This window comes from Chiloscyllium plagiosum, unplaced genomic scaffold (genome assembly GCF_037043375.1).
Source record: "Chiloscyllium plagiosum isolate Xiang-an unplaced genomic scaffold, Cpla_swu_hap1 HiC_scaffold_17, whole genome shotgun sequence".
In the NCBI taxonomy this organism is placed as follows: Eukaryota; Metazoa; Chordata; class Chondrichthyes; order Orectolobiformes; family Hemiscylliidae; genus Chiloscyllium; species Chiloscyllium plagiosum.
Window position 1 is genome coordinate 3668827 of NW_028270155.1, and position 20153 is coordinate 3688979.

General features: G+C 46.8%; 1 protein-coding gene across 1 annotated transcript in view; it reads right to left on the bottom strand.

Moving 5' to 3' along the window:
• Positions 1–8658, bottom strand: part of pepd (peptidase D) — a 108729-nt gene extending 100071 nt beyond the window's left edge. The window contains exon 1 of the mRNA XM_087995687.1: positions 8627–8658. Coding sequence (XP_087851813.1) covers positions 8627–8643 — 17 coding nt within the window. The 5' untranslated portion in view covers positions 8644–8658. The remainder of the gene's footprint in view (positions 1–8626) is intronic.
• Positions 8659–20153: the final 11495 nt, after the last annotated feature.

Consider the following 20153-nt stretch of genomic DNA (forward strand, 5'->3'; position numbering starts at 1 on the left):
AAGAATTATGGGGAAAGGGCAGGAAAGGAACATGAGGAATGTCAAATCAGCCATGATCCGATTGAACAGCAGCGCAGGATTGAGGAGCCAAACATCCTACTCCAGTTCCTATTTCTAATTAAACAAAAATAGAAGTTGTTGGAAAAGCTCAGCAAGTCTGGTAGCATCTGTGCAGAGAAAACAGTTAGTGTTTCAGGTCCAGAGACTCTTCCTGAGAATGTCTGAGATGATGCTGCCAGACTTGCTGAGCTTTTCCAACAACTATTGCTTTTGTTTCGGATTTACAGCATCCGCAGTTCTTTCAGTTTTTATTTCCTATTTCTAATGGTCTTAAATAGAATTGTGATTTAAAGATGCTGTATAATGCAGATAAATAGAAGATTATCCATAATATAAGCAAAAATAGGAAAGTGAATTATTTGAATAATTGAGAGGGGAGAATGTTCAATGAACTCTGGGTGTGTCTGTGCATCAGTCGCTGAAAGCAAGCAGCAAGTGCAGCAGGCAGGAACAAAGGCAAACCGAACTGGCCTTCATACTGAGAGGATTTCAGTGCAGGAAGTTGAAACTTTATTGCTGGAACAGCACAGCAGGTCAGGCAGCATCCAGGGAACAGGAGATTCGACGTTTCGGGCACAGGCCCTTCTTCAGGAATGAGCAGAGAGTGTTCAGCAGGAGAAGATAAAAGGTAGGGAGGAGGGACTTGGAGGAGGGGAGTTGGAAATGTGATAGGTGGAAAGAGGTCAAGGTGAGGGTGATAGGTCGGAGTAGGGTGGAGGCGGAGAGGTCAAGAAGAAGACTGCAGGTCAGGAAGGCGGTGCCGGGCTGGAAGGATCCGGCTGAGACAGGGTGGGGGGAGGGGGGATGAAGAAACTGGTGAAGTCCAAGTTCATCCCCTGCGGTTGGAGGGTTCCCAGTCGGAAGATAAGACGCTCCTCCTCCGACCGTCGGGTTGTTGTGGTTTGGCGGTGGATGAGTCCAATGACCTGCATATCCTCGGTGGAGTGGGAGGGGGAGTTGAAATGCTGTGCCACAGGTTGGTTGGGTTGGTTCGTCCGGGTGGCCCAGAGGTGCTATCTACAAATCCTTTCAGTGCAGGAATAATTGTTGCAATTGTACAGAGCTTTGGTAAGGCCACACCTGGAGAATTGTGTGCAGTTTTGGTGTCCTTTTCTGAGGAAGGATATTCTTGCTGTACAGGGAGTACAGTGAAGGTTGACCAAATTGATTCCTGGGATAGCAGGACTGACATCAGGAGGAATCAAGTCAGTAAGGATTGTAGTCACTGGACAAAAGTGAGGACTGCAGATGCTGGAGATTAGAGCAAGATTGTGTTGCTGGAAAAGCACAGCAGGTCAGGCAGCATCCGAGGAGTAGGAGAATCTGATTAAGGGCTTTTGCCTGAAACAAAAATTTTCCTGCTCCTCGGATGCTGCCTGATCTGCTGTGCTTTTCCAGCACCACACTCTTGTATTCACTGGACTTTAGGAGAATAAGAGGGGAGCTCAAAAACCTATAAAACTCCAACAGGACAAGACAGGTTAGATGCAGGAAGGATGGCCCAGATGCTGGAGCAGTGGTCGTAGTTTAGTGGTAGGAGGCAAACCTTTCTAGGAAAGGTAAGAAATCTGAGAGGAGAAATGTCTTCAACCCAGAGAGTGGCAAGCCCGTAGAATTCAGTCCCACAGAAAGTTGAGACACCAAAACAGTGTTCCCAAGGAGGTAGCAGATGTAGTGCTTGAAGCTAAAAAAAAATCAATAGATGGGGTGGGGGAGGGATTAGGGTATTGAACTTGATGATTGGCCATGATCATACTGAAAGGCGGAGCAGGCTCAAGGAGTTGAACAGACTATCCTGCTCCTTTCTACTTTGTTTCTAGCTTTCATTCTCTCCCATTTTCAAATTAATCTCAGAGAATAATAATTTATTCTCATCTCTCCCAACCCTTGCTCAATCGCTTACACCTTTCACATTTTTCGGATCCAATGAAATGTCCATCAACCTGAGAAGTTATTGGTGATCCTCTTCCTCATGGATGCCACTCTGACCTGCTGAGTACTACCAACACCAACTGCCTACATTTGAGACTTCTAGAATTCACAGTAGTCTGCCCTCCAATCCTTTCCCCTTCAATGATGAACATTGACAAGCATTTGGAGAATTCCACTGCTCTTAGTCGAGAGGTGGCTATGGGATCTTTCCCAGAGTGAATAGATTGAACCTCAATATCTCACCCATAAGGAAAAACACTGGGCATTATAACAAATGTATGGGATAAAAGATGTAAACAAAAAGAACTGTGCATGCTGGAGATCAGAAACAACATGCTGGAGAAACTCAGCAGCTCTGCAACATCTGAGAGCGAGAGACAAACAAAGTTAATATTTCTAGTCCAGTGATCCTTTATGCTATAAATTATGGTTTTCGTTGTTGGAAGTCTGTCATCTCAGCTTTGGGACATTACTACAGAACATCCTCAAGGTAGGGTCCTTGGCCCAACCATCTTGAGCTGATTTATCAAAGACTTTTCCAGAAGGTCAGAAGTGAGGATTGTCACTAATTCTTCAGATACTGAAGCAGTCCATTTCCAAATGTAGCAAGACCTGGAATAACGTCCAGGTTTATACCAAAAAGTGGCAAGTAACATTCATGCCTCACAAGTGCCAGGCAATGACCATCTACAGCACAAAATAATTGAACCATCACCCAATGACCTTCAAGGTCATTACCATCACCAAATCCCCCCACTATCAATATCCTGGGGGTTACCACAGAGCAGAAACTCAACTGGTCTCACCACAAACTGGCTGCAAGAACAAGTCAAATACAAGGATCTCTGCAGCATACAGCTCATCACCTGACTCCCCAAAGCCTGTCAACTATCTACAAAGCACAAGGCAGGAGTGTGACAAAATATTCGCCACTTGCATGGATGGCTGCAGCTCCAGTGGGTTACTCACTGCAGAATTCCCTTTCCCTGACCTTCTCTTATAGCCATTGTAATTAGATATGTCCAGTTCTGTTCAGTTTCTCGTCAATGGTAACTCCCTCCAGGACGTTGACAGTCAGTGATGGTAACACTAGCCTGGCCTAGTACAGTGCAGCAAACACATACCCCTTCCCACCATCACCACCTGCCCAGAGAGTAACAGAGCCTGCAGTCTGTACAGCCACCTACTGACTCACTCTGAGAATGGGGGAAGAGTCATCCTTGTCTACGAGGGACCGATAATGATAATGCTATTGAATGAGGGGCAGTGGTTAAATTCTCACTTGTTGGAGATGGGCATTGCCTGGCAGATGTTTGCAGTGAATGCCAATATAGCAATGTCTTAGTACTACAGCACCGTGTTCACCAATAACTAGGGGAAGGCCATCACCAGAACTTCAGGCTCACTCCTATTTTCTAATTCCAGTCAAATGTGGCTTTTTCTTTCACTTTCCATTCTGAAGGTGTGATCTCTCCAGTATGCTGACTAACCTGCTGTTTCTCTAGTATTTTGCTTTTATTTCCCCATTCCACCCTGCCTGTCTGCACTCTGCCTCATATGTCAACCTTTAAACCCACAAAGTGGGCGGCACGGTGGCAAGCACTGCTGCCTCACAGCGCCAGAGACCCGGGTTCAATTCCCGCCTCAGGCGACTGACTGTGTGGAGTTTGCACATTCTCCCCGTGTCTGCGTGGGTTTCCTCCGGGTGCTCCGGTTTCCTCCCACAATCCAAAGATGTGCAGGTCAGGTGAATTGGCCTTGCTAAATTGCCCGTAGTGTTAGGTAAGGGGCAAATGTAGGGGTATGGGTGGGTTGCGCTTCGGCGGGTCGGTGTGGACTTGTTGGGGCGAAGGGCCTGTTTCCACACTGTAATCTAATCTAATCTAATCTAATCTAATATGTAATCTAATCTAAAAAGCTATTTAAAACTAATTCAACTTCTTCAATTGGTCAGTTCCTTAATATAATTTCATAATTCCTCTGACTTCTCTTGAAACTGCTGACTCAAGCTGAGGCACAGCTGCAAGGATCATTCACATCATAACTTGTGACAATTCTACCAGTGAACCATCACAGCTTGGTCTGACTCTATCCTTTCAATGCTTTTAACACATCATTGGGAAAGAATGCCCAGGTGAATTTCCAACTTGTCGATTCCCAAAGCTGACTGTCGAACTCTCAATCCCAACCTGATGGACTGCAGGACAGAATCTGCTCCCTGGGTCCCCTGTCACTCCAGGGAATTACTGATCTTTTTAGTCACATGGGCACCTTCACCAATGATTGGCTTCTGTTCGTTCAGGGAGTGCCACCCAGCTGCATGCAAACACAGCTGATTGACTTACAGCTCCCAGGAAACAGGCCAATTGGCCCAACAGGTCCATGCTGGGGTTTGTGTTCAAGATGGGCCTCCTTTGACCACATTATCAATGTCTTTTCCTTCCTAGTTTCTCTTAACTACTCCTGTGATAATGAATTACAAATTCCTACATTCTCTGGGTTAAGTAGATTCTCTTGAAATCCTTATTCAATTCTATTTAAAAAGCAAAATACTATAGACACAGGAAGTGAGAAATAATTTGGTTGACTCTCAACTGCCTTCTGAAATGACCTAACAAGCCACTCAGTTGCATCAACAGCAACAAAGTCTCAAAGAAACAAAACTGGATGAACCAGCTGACATCGACCTAGGCAGCGGAAAAGCCAACGACAGGTATAGCCCTGCCAACCCTGCAGGGCCCTCCTCACTAACATCTGGGGGCTCGTGCCAACATTGGGAATGCTGTCTCACAGACTAGTCAAGGGACAGCCCGACACAGCCATACTCCAGGAATCATACCTTACAGACAACATCTCAGACCCCACCATTACTGGATATGTGACGTCCCACCAGCAGGATAGACCCAGTTTGGGGGGGAACAGCACAGAGGGAATTCCTAGAGGCATGGCACTCATCCACAAACTCCATCAACAAACACATCGACCTGGACCCAATATACCGGCCACTGCAACAGACAGCTGGAACTGACAACCGGAAGCGGCAGATTCAAACCACTATAAATGCCGGAGGAAAGATCACAGAAGCACTTCACAGGAGACTCCCAAGCACTGAGGATGTCACCTAGACAGGGGACGAAACGTCTGCAACACAAATTCCCAGCTCGGCAAACAGAACCACATCAACACTAGGCATCCATAAGGCACTGTGGGCATCAACAGCAGCAGAACTGTACTCCAGCACAATCTGTAACATCATTTCCCCAGCATATCCCCCACTCAACCATTACCATCAAGATAGGGGATCAACCCTGGTTCAATGGAGAGTGCAGGAGGGCATACCAGGAACAGCATTAGGCATACCAGAAAATGAGATGTCAAGCAGGTGAACCTACCATTTAGGATTATCGTATACCAAGCAGCAAGTGATAGACAGAGCTAAGTGATCCCACAACCAACTGATCTGATTTAAGCTCTGCAGTCCTTCCAGTTGCGAATCGTGGTGGACAATGGAGGAGCAGGCTCCCCATCCTCAATGCTGGAAGAGCCCAGCACATCAGTGCAAAAAGGTAAGGCTGAAGCTTTTGCAGCAATCTTCAGCCCAAAGTGTTGAGTGGGTGATCTATCTTGGCCTCCTCCAGTGGTTCCCAGCATCATGGATACCAGTGTCCAGCCAATTCAATTCACTCCACATGATAAGAAGAAATGGTTGGAGACACTGGAGACTGCAAAGGCCCTGACAACATTCCAGCAATAGTACTGAAGATGTGTGCTCCAGAACTTGCCGCTCCCCTAGCTAAGCTGTTCCAGTACAACTACAACACTGGCATCTACCCAACCATGAGGAAGGTTGCCCAGGAATGTCTTGTACATAAAAAGCAGGACAAATTCAACCTGGCCAATTACTGCTTCATCAGTCTACTCTCCATCCTCAGTACAGTGATGGAAGGGCTCATCAACAGGGCTATCAAGCAGCACCTGCTCAGCAATAACCTGCTCAGTGACACCCAGTTTGGGTTCCACCAGTGTCACTCAGCTCCTGACCTCATTCCAGCCTTGGTTCAACATGGACAAAGGAGCTGAATTCCAGAGGGGAGGGGAGAGGGACAGCCCTTGACATCGAGGCTGCATTCGACCAAGTGTGGCATCAAGGAGCCCTGGCAAAACTAGAATCAATGGAAGTCAAGGAGCAAACTCTCTGGTCATTGGAGTGATACCTGACACATAAGAAGATGGTGGTGGTTGTTGGAAGTCAATCATCTCAGCTCCAGAACATCTCTGCAGGAGTCCCTCAGGGTAGTATCCTAGACCCAACCACTTTCAGCTGCTTCATCGTTATGTTCAGCACCATTTGCAATTCCTCAAATATTGAAGGAGTCCAGGTTCAAATGCAACAAGACCTGGACAGTGTCCTGTCTTGGGGTGACAGGTCGCAAGTAATATAAATGCCAAACAACGACTACTTCCAACAAGAGACAATCACTGCCCTTTGACATTCAATGGTGTCACCATCACTGAATCCCTCAATACTAACATCCTTGGATTACTATAGACAAGACACAAGTGGACTCACGAAAAGTTGTTGTGAAACTGGAAAGAGTTCAGAAAAGATTTACAAGGATGTTGCCAGGGTTGGAGGATTTGAGCTATAGAGAGAGGCTGAACAGGCTGGGGCTGTTTTCCTTGGAGTGTCAGAGGCTGAGGGGTGACCTTATAGAGGTTTACAAAATTATGAGGGGCATGGATAGGATAAATAGACAAAGTCTTTTCCCTGGGGTCGGGGAGTCCAGAACTAGAGGGCATATTTCTGGGTGAGAGGGGAAAGATATAAAAGAGACCTAAGGAGCAACTTTTTCACGCAGAGGGTGGTATGTGTATGGAATGAGTTGCCAGAGGATGTGGTGGAGGCTGGTACAATTGCAACATTTAAGAGGCATTTGGATGGGTATATGAATGGGAAGGGTTTGGAGGGATATGGGCCAGATGCTGGCAGGTGGAACAAGATTGGATTGGGATATCTGGTCGGCATGGACAGGTTGGACCGAAGGGTCTGTTTCCATGCTGTTCATCTCTATGACTCACCACATAAACAAAAGCAGGTCAGAGACCAGAAATCCTGCAGCGAGTACAAGCACTTTACCTTGTGACTCCCCAAAGCCTGGCTATCATCCACAAGAGACAGGTCAGGAATGTGACCTGAATGGGTGCAGCTCCAACAACACTCAAATAGTTTGACACCATCAAGGACAAAGCAGTCCACGTGTCTAGCACCACATCTACAAGCACCCACTCCACCACTCCCCTGTATTTTCTATTACTGTTTTAATCATTGTCATAAATAAAGGATTGCCAATGGGGCCTGGACACTCCTCAACAAGTACAGCAACTTCCCCACGAAGACTCTATCAAACCCTATCATAACCTTCAAGAATAAAATCAGAAGTTGTTAGACAGCAGATCTGGAAGCATGAGTGGAGAGAAATCAGGATGTGGAGGTACCGGTGTTGGATTGCAGTGGACAAGGTCCAAAGTCACACGACACCAACAAGTTTATTGGAAATCAAAATCAAAGGAGTGCTACTCCTTTGTCAGATGAAGTGACGAAGGAGCACTGCTTCAAAAGCTTGTGATTTAAAATAAATCTGTTGAACTATAACGTGATGTCATGTGACTTCTGAGAAAAATCCGAGTTAGCGTTTCAGGTCACTCGGACCCTAAACATTAACAGATTCCTAACTTCACAGATGCTGCCAAATCTGCTGAGCTTTCCTAGCAACTTCTGTTTTTGTTTCTCATTTACACAACGTGCAATTATTTTGGTTTACATGATCAATTCTGATTTACTTATTCAGGTTCCCTAATTTATCAAGTTGGGAAGGATTTTCACAAAAGATTTCATCTTTAACCCAGTGAAAACATTTACAAGATCAATTCAGCAATCGATTAATAAGGCAAAGTGTTTGCATGATGTGGAAACAAAACTCACAACTGAAAATGTGTTGCTGGAAAAGTGCAGCAGGTCAGGCAGCATCCAAGGAGCAGGAGAATCGACATTTCGGGCATGAGCCCTTCTTCAGGAATTCCTGAAGGGCTTATGCCTGAAACGTCGATTCTCCTGCTCCTTGGATGCTGCCTGACCTGCTGCACTTTTCCAGCAACACATTTTCAGTTGTGATCTCCAGCAAACACTTTCTCCTCAAACAAAACTCACAAGACACCATATGAAACAGTGCTCACATTCAGCCCCAGCTTCACCTGAGGAGAGGCACTCACCCCTCGCCCCACATCCCCCAGGGGCAGGGACAGGGGGCAGGGACAGGGGGCAGGGACAACCTCCCCATCCCAGCCGGTCAGGGTCTCTGCCCGATCCCCCCACCATCCCAGTTGTACCCCACTTTAATGAGGGAATGTGCCCCATGCTCTCCCCCACAGCAGTCAGGGGCTCTCTCCTCATTCCCCCACCCTGGGGGCTCCTCCTGTTACCCACAAAGTCAACCGGGCTCCGTCAACAGCACCCGTACCCCCACAGTGAGGGGGCTCGGGATCCCCCTGACCCCCTCCCCCTGCCCCTGCCCCTGCCCCTGCCCCTGCCCCTGCCCCTGCCCCCCATATACCGCCCGCACTCCCGCTCACTTACCCCTCTGTCGCCGCCATATTGTTGCTACCCGCTCTCACGTGACCGGCCTGGCCTTTAACACATTTGGGCCGCGCCCGCCTTGCCCATCCGCCAATGGAGGCCTGCGATCGGGGCACGTGGGCAGCACAAAGGACGCCGGGATTTGTAGTTCAACCGCTGCCCGGACCTCCGACCCCGCCCACTCACACACTGCCCCGCCCCCTCCGACCCCGCCTACTCAAACACTGCCCCGCCCCCTCCGACCCCGCCCACTCACACCCTGCCCCGCCCACTCCGACTCCGCTCACTCAATCACCGCCCCGCCCACTCAAACACCGTCCCGCCCCCTCTGACCCCGCCCACTCAACCCCACGCCCCGCCTCCTCCTCTGACCCCGCCCGTTCACCGCCGGCCCCGCCCCTCCGTAATTCATTGCGGACAGCGGCCCTTCAGCCCATCATGAATGTGATGTGGAGTCACACTGGAGGTGAAAGGTCATGATTTGGAGGTGAGGGTGTTGGGTGTCAGGTATAGACGGGACAGATCGAGGGAATCCTCAGAGTATAAAGGCAGTAGGAGTGTACTTCAGAGGGAAATCAGGAGGGCAAAGAGGGGACATGAGATAGTGTTGGCTAATAGGGTTCAGGAGAATCCAGAGGGTTTTTACAAATACATTAAGGTCAAAAGGGTAACTCGGGAGAGAATAGGGCCACTCAAAGATCAGCAAGGCAGCCTTTGTGTGGAGCTGCAGGAGATGGGGCAGATACTAACTGAATATTTTGCATCAGTATTTACTGTGGAAAAGGATATGGGAGATATAGACTGTAAGGAAATAGATGGTGACATCTTGCAAAATGTCCCGATATACAGAGGAGGAAGTGCTGAATGTCTTGAACCGGTTAAAGGTGGATAAATCCCCAGGTCCTGATCAGGTGTACCCGAGAACTCTGTGGGAAGCTAGAGAAGTGATTGCTGGGCCTCTTGCTGAGATATTTGTATCATCGATAGTCACAGGTAAGGTGCCGGAAGACTGGAGGTTGGCTAACGCGGTGCCACTGTTTAAGAAGGGCGGTAAAGACAAGCCAGGGAACTATAGACCGTGAGCCTGACCTCGGTGGTGGGCAAGTTGTTGGAGGGAATCCTGAGGGACAGGATGTACATGTATTTGGAAAGGCAAGAACTGATTAGGGATAGTCAACATGGCTTTGTGCGTGGGAAATCATGTCTCACAAACTTGATTGAGTTTTTTGAAGAAGTAACAAAGAAGATTGATGAGGGCAGAGCAGTAGATGTGATCTATATGGTCTTCAATAAGGCATTTGACAAGGTTCCCCATGGGAGACTGGTTAGTAAGGTTAGATCTCACAGAATACAGGGAGAACTAGCCATTTGGATACAGAACTAGCTCAAAGGTAGAAGACAGAGGGTGGTGGTGGAGGGTTGTTTTTCAGACTGGAGGCCTGTGACCAATGGATCAGTGCTGAGCCCTCTACTTTTTGTCATTTACATAAATGATTTGGATGTGAATATAGGTGGTACAGTTAGTAAGTTTACAGATGACACCAAAATTGGAGATGTAGTGAACAGCGAAGAGGGTTACCTCAATTTACAACAGGATCTGGACCAGATGGGCCAATGGGCTGAGAAGTGGCAGATTGAGTTTAATTCAGATAAACGCGAGGTGCTGCATTTTGGGAAAGCAAATCTTAGCAGGACTTATACACTTAATGGTAAGGTCCTAGGGAGTGTTGTTAAACAAAGAGACCTTGGAGTGCAGGTTCATAGCTCCTTGAAAGTGGAGTCACAGGTAGATAGGATAGTGAAGGTGGCATTTGGTATGCTTTCCTTTATTGGCCAGAGTATTGAGTACAGGAATTGGGAGGTCATATTGCGTCTGTACAGGACCTTGGTTAGGTCACTGTTGGAATATTGCATGCAATTCTGGTCTCCTTCCTAATGGAAAAATGTTGTGAATCTTGAAAGGGTTCAGAAATGATTTACAAGGATGTTGCCAGGGTTGGAGGATTTGAGCTACAGGGAGAGGCTGAACAGGCTGGGGCTGTTTTCCCTGGAGCGTCGGAGGCTGAGGGGTGACCTTATAGAGGTTTAAAAAATTATGAGGAGCATGGATAGGATAAATAGACAAAGTCTTTTCCCTGGGTTCGGGGAGTCCAGAACTAGAGGGCATAGGTTTAGGGTGAGAGGGGAAAGGTATAAAAGAGACCTAAGGGGCAACGTTTTCACGCAGACGGTGGTACGTGTATGGAATGAGCTGCCAGAGGATGTGGTGGAGGCTGGTACAATTGCAACATTTAAGAGGCATCTGGATGGATATTTGAATAGGAAGGGTTTGGAGGGATATGGGCCAGGTGCTGGCAGGTGGGACTAAATTGGGTTGGGATATCTGGTTGCCATGGACAGGTTGGACCGAAGGGTCTGTTTCCGTGCTGTACATTTCTATGACTCTATGACTTCCAAGAATTTAGAAACCTCATCCTTAACGATGGATCCTAGAATTTTACCTACAACTGAGGTTAGGCTAATCGGCGTATAATTTTCCATCTTTTGTCTTGTTCCTTTCTTGAACAAGGGGGTTACAACAGCGATTTTTCCCATCATCTGGGACTTTCCCTGACCCCAGTGATTTTGAAACATTACAACCACCGCGTCCGCTATTTCTTCAGCCACCTCCCTCAGAACTCTAGGATGCAGCCCATCGGAGCCAGGAGATATATCAGTTTTTAGACCTTTTAGCTTTTCTCACACTTTCTCTTTTGTAATGGCCACCATACTCAACTCTGCCCCCTGACTCTCCTTAACTGTTGGGATATTACTCATGTCTTCCACTGTGAAGACTGACACAAAGTATTTATTAAGTTCTTCAGCTATTTCCTTATCTCCCATCACTAGCCTTCCTGCATCAATTTGGAGCGGCCCAATTTCTACTTTTGCCTCTTGCTTGTTTCTTATGTATTGAAAGAAACTTTTACTATTATTTCTAATATTACTGGCTAGTTTACCTTCATATTTGATCCTCTCCTTCCTTATTTCTCTCTTTGTTATCCTCTGTTTGTTTTTATAATCTTCCCAATCTTCTGATTTCCCAGTGCTCTTGGCCACTTTATAGACTCTCTCTTTTTCTGTGATACATTCCCTGAGTTCCTTCGTCAGCCACGGCTGTCTCATTACCCTACCCCGGTAATCTTTCTGTTCTTTGGGATGAACCTCTGTACTGTGTCCTCAATTACACCCAGAAACTCCTGCCATTGTTGCTCTACTGTCTTCCCGCTAGGCTCTGCTTCCAGTCAATTTTTGTCAGTTCCCCTCTCATGCCCCTGTAATTACCTTTATTTAACTGTAACACCATTAAGAGTAACAAACAGACGGGGTACTGGGCTAATGGTCGGATACTTGGTAGTGTGGATGAGCAGAGGGATCTTGGTGTCCATGTACACAGATCTCTGAAAATTGCCACCCAGGTAAATAGTGCGGTGAGGAAGGCATATGGTGTACTGGCTTTTATTGGTAGAGGAATTGAGTTCCGGAGTCCTGAGGTCATGTTGCAGTTGTATAAGACTCTGGTGCGGCCGCATCTGGAGTATTGTGTGCAGTTTTGGTCGCCATACTATAGGAAGGATGTGGAGGCACTGGAACGGGTGCAGAGGTGGTTTACCAGGATGTTGCCTGGTATGGTAGGAAGATCGTATGAGGAAAGGCTGAGGCACTTGGGGCTGTTTTCATTGGAGAAAAGAAGGTTTAGGGGTGACTTGATAGAGGTGTACAAGATGATTAGGGGTTTAGATAGGGTTGACCGTGAGAACCTTTTTCCACGTATGGAGTCGGCTATTACGAGGGGGCATAGCTTTAAATTAAGGGGTGGTAGGTAAAGGACAGATGTTAGGGGTAGATTCTTTACTCAGCGAGTCGTGAGTTCATGAAATGCCCTGCCAGTAGCAGTGGTGGACTCTCCCACTTTATGGGCATTTAAACGGGCATTGGATAGCATATGGAGGATAGTGGGCTAGTGTAGGTTAGGTGGGCTTGGATCGGCGCAACATCGAGGGCAAAAGGGCCTGTACTGCGCTGTATTTTTCTATGTTCTATGTTCTATTACATCCAATTTTGCCTTCTCTCTTTCAAACTGCAGACTGAACTCCACCATATTATGATCACTGCCTCCTAAGTGTTCCCTTACTTTAAGATCTTTTATAAAGTCTGGCTCATTGCATAGCACTAAGTGTGGGCTCCATCACAAGCTGATCCAAAAAGCCATCCTGTAAGCATTCCATGAATTCCCTTTCTTTGGATCCACCCGCAACATTATTCACCCAGTCCACCTGCATATTGAAGACCCCCATTATCACCGTGACCTTGTCTTTCTGACCTGCCCTATCTTTTTCCAGGTACATCTTGCACCCCTGGTCCTGACCACTGCTGGGAGGTCTGGAAGTAACTTCCATTATGGTTTTTTTTGCCTTTGTGGTTCCTCAACTCCACCCACACAGACTCCACATCCTCTGACCAGATATCATTTAATGCCATAGATTTAATTTCATTCTTAACTAACAGGGCAACTCCACTTCCTCTGCCCACCTCCCTGTCTTTCTGATAAGTTGTAAGCCAGGCAGGGTGGAGTATTTTAAAGAAAACAAAATACTAGAGAAACAGCAGGTTAGTCAGCATACTGGAGAGATCACACCTTCAGAATGGAAAGTGAAAGAAAAAGCCACATTTAACTGGAATTAGAAAATAGGAGTGAGCCTGAAGTTCTGGTGATGGCCTTCCCCTAGTTATTGGTGAACACGGTGCTGTAGTACTAAGACATTGCTATATTGGCATTCACTGCAAACATCTGCCAGGCAATGCCCATCTCCAAACAAGTGAGAATCTAACCACTGCCCCTCATTCAATAGCATTACCATCAATCTATCCCCGATTATCAACATCCTGGGGGGTTACCATTGACTAGAAACTGAACAGAGGTACAAACAGAGTCGCCATAAGACCAGGTCATAGAATAGGAATACTACGGTGGGTAAGTCATCTCCTGACTCCCCAAAGCTTGTCCACCGTCTACAAGGCACAAGTCAGGAGTGTGAGGGAATACTCCCCACTTGCCTGGATGGGTGCAGCTCCAACAACACTCAAGAAGCTCAACACCATCCAGGACAAAGTAACCCGCTTGACTGGCACCACATCCACAAGCATCTACTCTCTCCATCACCAACTCTCAGTAGCATCAGTGTGTACCATCTACAAGATGCACTGCAGAAACTCACCAAAGATCCACTGCCAGTATCTTCCAAACTTGTAACCTCTGCCACCTCCAACTGGATGAAGTTAAGTAACAATATGAAATTTTGTTTTTGCTCTGTGTTAAGATATTTCTCATTGAGTTCTATATTAAAATAGAATCATTTTTATTTAGTGAAATAATCTTCTGTGCAGTTGTTAGATTAGATTACATTACAGTGTGGAAACAGGCCCTTCGGCCCAACAAGTCCACACCGACCCACCGAAGCACAACCCACCCATTCCCCTACATTTACCCCTTACCTAACACTACTGGCAATTTAGCATGGCCAATTCACCTGACCTGCACATCTTTGGACTGTGGGAGGAAACAGGAGCACCCGGAGGAAACCCACGCAGACACGGGGAGAACGTGCAAACTCCACACAGTCAGTCGCCTGAGGCGGGAATTGAACTCGGGTCTCAGGCGCTGTGAGGCAGCAGTGCTAACCACTGTGCCACCATGCCGCCCTATGGAAACGCTGAAGCCTTGTGGCTCAGTGTTTGGGCATCACATTATCCACATTTTTTTTAAAAATCCATTGAATCATATTTTCATTCTGGGACTTGTATTTGTGTGACTTGTCCAGCAGGACTATCAGGTGGGATCATTACACTACCCTTGGGAACAAGCTGTTATCATTGCTTCATTGGACAGTGCTGAAAACACAGCTTGTGGGCCAGCTAACCCCTAGCAACAACCTGGGTCAATAGCAAGCCAGGGACGATCGGGCATGAGCAAATGGAATAATTGAGTTGGTGATCACATCCATCCCCTGGACCTTTGCAAAAAGATTGGCAAGATGTAGATAAATATTTACTGTGTTGAAGACTGACTGTGGGATGGATATAAGCCTGAGGTGAACCCCGTAGGTCAATAACACTGACAGATCCCTGAGAGGAAATTCCACAGTCAATGCAATCAATAAAACACCAAAAAATAGCAAAACGCATGGAAGATGTGGCCTTTTGCATGCTCTGAGGAAATGTCCAGCTTTTAATTAATGTTGCAAGATGTGCGACAGAAGAGACCTTGGCCAGAGAAGTGTATGAGAGCACAGAGTGATACAGCTACAAGGAGCAGCGCACTGACCCAAACATCCACACACAAGGAGCAACTTCAAACAACAATAAAATCCCACAGCATCCCATCAGGAACATGGTGCAATGGACAATCTGAGTTGGAGGAAGCAATGAATGGTGAATAATGTTTCACACTGTCAACCCTGTGGAAAATATCATTGTCATTAACACTGTTTGAAATGTTTGGAAACATTCAAATGATCTGTCCAGAAAGAAAACCTGGTGACTATTTATTCTTGGCTAAGACTGGCGTATGCCCGAAATGTTGATTCTCCTGCTCCTCGGATGCTGTCTGACCTGCTGCGCTTTTCCAGCAACACACTCTTGACTCTAATTCTGCAGGATCTGCAGTCCTCACCTTCTCCTAAGACTGGCAGAGGGGCAAGTATTGATGTAATACCCCAGCGCATTCTAACGAATACATACCACAGAGACTGAGAGCCACCACAAAGCCTTCCGGTTTATAGTGGATTACCAATTCCTTGTACAGGCTCCCCTCCCAACACTGCCACGCCAGCACCCTAACCTGATGTACAGTTTGAGAGCAGCTGTCAGCGTGACTGTCTGTGTTTGTAACTGTCCGAATCCAGCAGCTCACTGCTGTGACCGCGGACGTGGTGTGCTTTCCTCTGACAGCTCTGCACTACAAGTGAACTGTCAGAGTGGAAACACAGCTCCTTCACATTTCTGAGGGAGCAACATCTCCCCTCGGAGCTCCCTTCTTTCATAAAAAATAGGAATGGAATGGGTGGCTCAGTGAGATTCCCATCCTCAGGAAATCCAAGCCATTGTTTTGATTTAAAACCATCCATTCCCAACTTGAACACTTGAATTGAACCTCGTCCACCCCATTTCCAGGCAGTACACTCACACCCTAACTACTCATTGTAGTTGGAGCAGGTATTTTCTCACATCACCCTTACTTCTTTATTCCATCACTTTAAATCTATGCCCCTCTCATTCTTGTTCCTTTTACAAGCAGAAACTGCTTCTCCCTATCTGTTCAGTCCAATCATGGTTTAGAAAACTTTTACTTAATCTCTTCTCAGTCCTTTTCTTGTCAAGAACACAAGTTCCAACTTCAATCAATCCTCATCTTATCCACAGAATATTCTCATAAATTGCTTCTGCACTCTCTCTCTCTCTAATACGTTCACTTCCTACAATATGGCACCCACAGCTGTACAAGGTACTGTGCCTGATGGCTAACAAGTGTCCTGTACAAGTTCAGCACAGGGAGAAGCAGAGTTACATGTGACCTTTCATGAAGCTGTGGTGATCTGTGAGCGATATGAATGGAGACAGTCACATTTTCAGTGACACTGAGAGTTTTGGTTCCTCCTTCACAATCCTTTGGTGCTCAGATCCCAGAGACAGTGGAGTGCGGAGATATTTACCCAGTCAGCAACCAGTTAGTGTCAAATGGAATAAAACAACATACAGCACAACGGGAGAACCTTTGACCCATCCAGATCTGTGCCAGCTCTTTGTTACAACAATCTATTCAGACCCAAACTGAAAATGTGTTGCTGGAAAAGTGCAGCAGGTCAGGCAGCATCCAGGGAACAGGAGAATCGACGTTTCGGACATAAGCCCTTCTTCAGGAATGAGCACTCCCGGCACCTTCCCCTGCAACCGCAAGAAATGCAAAACTTGCGCCCACACCTCCCCACTTACTTCCCTCCAAGGCCCCAAGGGATCCTTCCATATCCCCCACAAATTCACCTGCACCTCCACACACATCATCTATTGCATCCGCTGCACCCGATGTGGCCTCCTCTATATTGGGGAGACAGGCCGCCTACTTGCGGAGCGTTTCAGAGAACACCTCTGGGACACCCGGACCAACCAACCCAACCACCCTGTGGCTCAACACTTCAACTCCCCCTCCCACTCCACCAAGGGCATGCAGGTCCTTGGACTCCTCCATCGCCAGACCACAGCAACACGACGGTTGGAGGAAGAGCGCCTCATCTTCCGCCTAGGAACCCTCCAACCACAAGAGATGAACTGAGATTTCTCCAGTTTCCTCATTTCCCCTCCCCCCACCTTGTCTCAGTTCCAACCCTCGAACTTAGCACCGCCTTCCTAACCTGCAATCTTCTTCCTGACTTCTCCGCCCCACCCCCACTCCGGCCTATCACCTTCACCTTGACCTCCTTCCACCTATCACATTTCCAACGCCCCTCCCCCAAGTCCCTCCTCCCTACCTTTTATCTTAGCCTGCTGGACACACTTTCCTCATTCCTGAAGAAGGGCTTACACTCGAAACGTCGATTCTCCTGCTCCTTGGATGCTGCCTGACCTGCTGTGCTTTTCCAGCAACACATTTTCAGCTCTGATCTCCAGCATCTGCAGCCCTCACTTTCTCCTCCTATTTAGACCCAAACTCTTGCTTCTTCTCCATAGCCCTACAATATTTCCTGCTCCCACAATTTGTGCCAATTTCCATTCAAAAGTTACGATTGAATCTGCTTCCATTGCCCAAACAGGGAACACGCTCCAAATCCTGCCAAGCTGTCACAGCACTCAAGCACATCAAGTGTCCCTGTCCTACAATCCAGCCAGCCCCACCTCTCTGCTGTTTCCCTGCAAATATATATCACTGCCATTTCTTAATGAGATCAGGAGCATCCCTACTTCCACCAGGCAGACTTGTTAGCAGCCTCAGACTGCCCCAGAATGCCCCAGAATCACCCAGTCTCGATCAGTAACTATGCAATGCCTGTGTCCTTTGCTTATTGAGCCTCCAACCACTAGAAACTAACATTTTCTAAAATGTGTGTTCATACGACCAGAGGGTTTTCTCTGAAGAGTGCAGTGGAAATTAGATCCCAGCGCTGTGCTCCTCCTCCCAGCTTACAAACTCAAACTGAAGGATCAGGACCCAGTACAGAAAATATTGCAGTGTTGGTCTGAGGCAAAGAAAGGCCTTCTATGAGACTGCTTAGAGCCAGTGGACTGGTCCATAATAATAACTCAGAGGCAAACTTAAACAATTACGTCACTACCACTCCAGGCTTCATCAGTAAGCAGGTAAAAGACTGCACGCTGAAATAGTTCATTGAAATGTTCCCCACCTGGAAATAATGGATGAACTGGGAGGTCCACTCCGACTGAAGGCCAGGTCTGAGTTGTACAAATCAGGCAACCCCGACTTATACAAGAAATCCAGGTCGGGCTATCAGATGCAGTAGAAGGCAATACCAAACTCAGCTTGAGACCCAGACTAAGCACATGACCACCCTTGTTTGTGAGGGCTGAAGAGGCCAGGAACAGGGAGATAATGGACTTGAAAGTGTGGCTGGGGAACTAGTGCAGGAAGAAAGGATTTAAATTCTTGGATCACTGGGGTATGTTTCGTGGTAAGCATAAATTATACAAAAGAGATGGTTTGCACCTTAATAGGTTAGGGACCAGCATTCTGGCAGGTAGGTTTGCTACTGCAACACAGCTACGTTTAAACTAAATAGCGGGGGGGGGGAGGAGACAAACTGGATGTTTAAGAAGGAAATTGAAGGCAAAGTTAGAACAAGAGAAGTCAAGAAAGACAACGGTATCAATGAGGCAGAAAACTCAAAAAGGGATCATGCTGTAAGGTTGAGTGAAATAGGAGTTGATGGGAAGGGTGAGGGCAGTAACAAATTAAAAATACTATACATGAATGCACGAAGCATTAGAAATAAGATGGATGAGCTTGAGGCTCTTTTGGAAATTGGCAGATACGATATTGTGGGGATAACAGACGTGGCTTCAAGTGGACAGGGCCTGGGAAATGAATATTCAAGGATACACGTGTTATCGTAAGGACAGACTGATGGGCAGAGGGGGTGGGGTGGCCATGTTGGTAAGGGATGATATTCAGTCTCTTGCGCAGGGGGACCTAGAATCAGGGGATGTAGAGTCAATATGGATAGAGCTGAGAAACTCTAAGGGTAAAAAGACCCTCTTGGGAGTTATCTACAGGCCCCCAAACAGTAGTATGGATGTAGGGTGTAAGTTGAATAAGGAGCTGAAATTGGCCTGTCGCAAAGATGTTACTACAGTTGTTATGGGGATTTCAACATGCAGGTAGACTGGGAGAATCAGGATGGTATTGGACCTCAAGAAAGAGACTTTGTGGAGTGCCTCCGAGATGGATTCTTAGAACAGCTGGTGCTGGAGCCTACCAGGGAGAAGGCAATTCTGGATCTGGTATTGTGCAACGAACCAGAATTGATCAGGGATCTCGAAGTGAAGGAGCCATTAGGAGGTAGTGACCATAATACAATAAGCTTCAGTCTGCAATTTGAAAGGGAGAGGGTACAATCGGTAGTGACAATATTTCAGTTGAATAAAGGGAACTATGGAGCTATGAGGGAGGAGCTGGCCAAAGTTCAATGGTGCACTACCTTAGCAGGGATGACCGTGGAGGAACAATGGCGGATATTTCTGGATATAATGTAGAAGATGCAGGATCAGTTCATTCCTAAAAGGAAGAAAGATCCTAAGGGGACGCAGGGGTGGCCGTGGCTGATGAGGGAAGTTAAGAAACATATAAAGTCAAAAGAGAAAAAGTATAACATAGCAAAGATGAGTGGGAAAACGGAGGACTGGGAAGCTTTTAAAGAACAACAGAGGATTACTAAGAAGGAAATACGCAGAGAAAAAATGAGGTACAAAGGTAAACTGGCAAAAAATATAAAGGAGGATAGTAAAAGTTTTTTTAGGTATGTGAAAGGGAAAAAAATGGTTAAGACTAAAATTGGATCCTTGAAGACAGGGGAATATATTACGGGGAACAAAGAAATGGCAGAAGAGTTGAATTGGTATTTCAGATCTGTGTTCACTGGGGAAGACACGAGCAATCTCCCTGAGGTAACAGTGGCTGAAGGACCTGAACTGAAGGGAATTTATATTAGACAGGAATTGGTGTTGGAGAGACTGTTAGGTCTGAAGGCTGATAAGTCCCCGGGGCCCGATGGTCTACATCCCAGGGTACTGAAGGAGGTGGCTCGAGAAATCGCAGATGCGTTGGTGATCATTTCCCAATGTTCTATAGATTCAGGATCAGTTACTGCGCATTGGACGGTGGCTAATGTTGTACCACTTTTTAAGAAAGGTGGGAGAGAGAAAGCAGGGAATTATAGACCAGTTAGTCTGACCTCAGTGGTGGGAAAGATGTTGGAGTCAA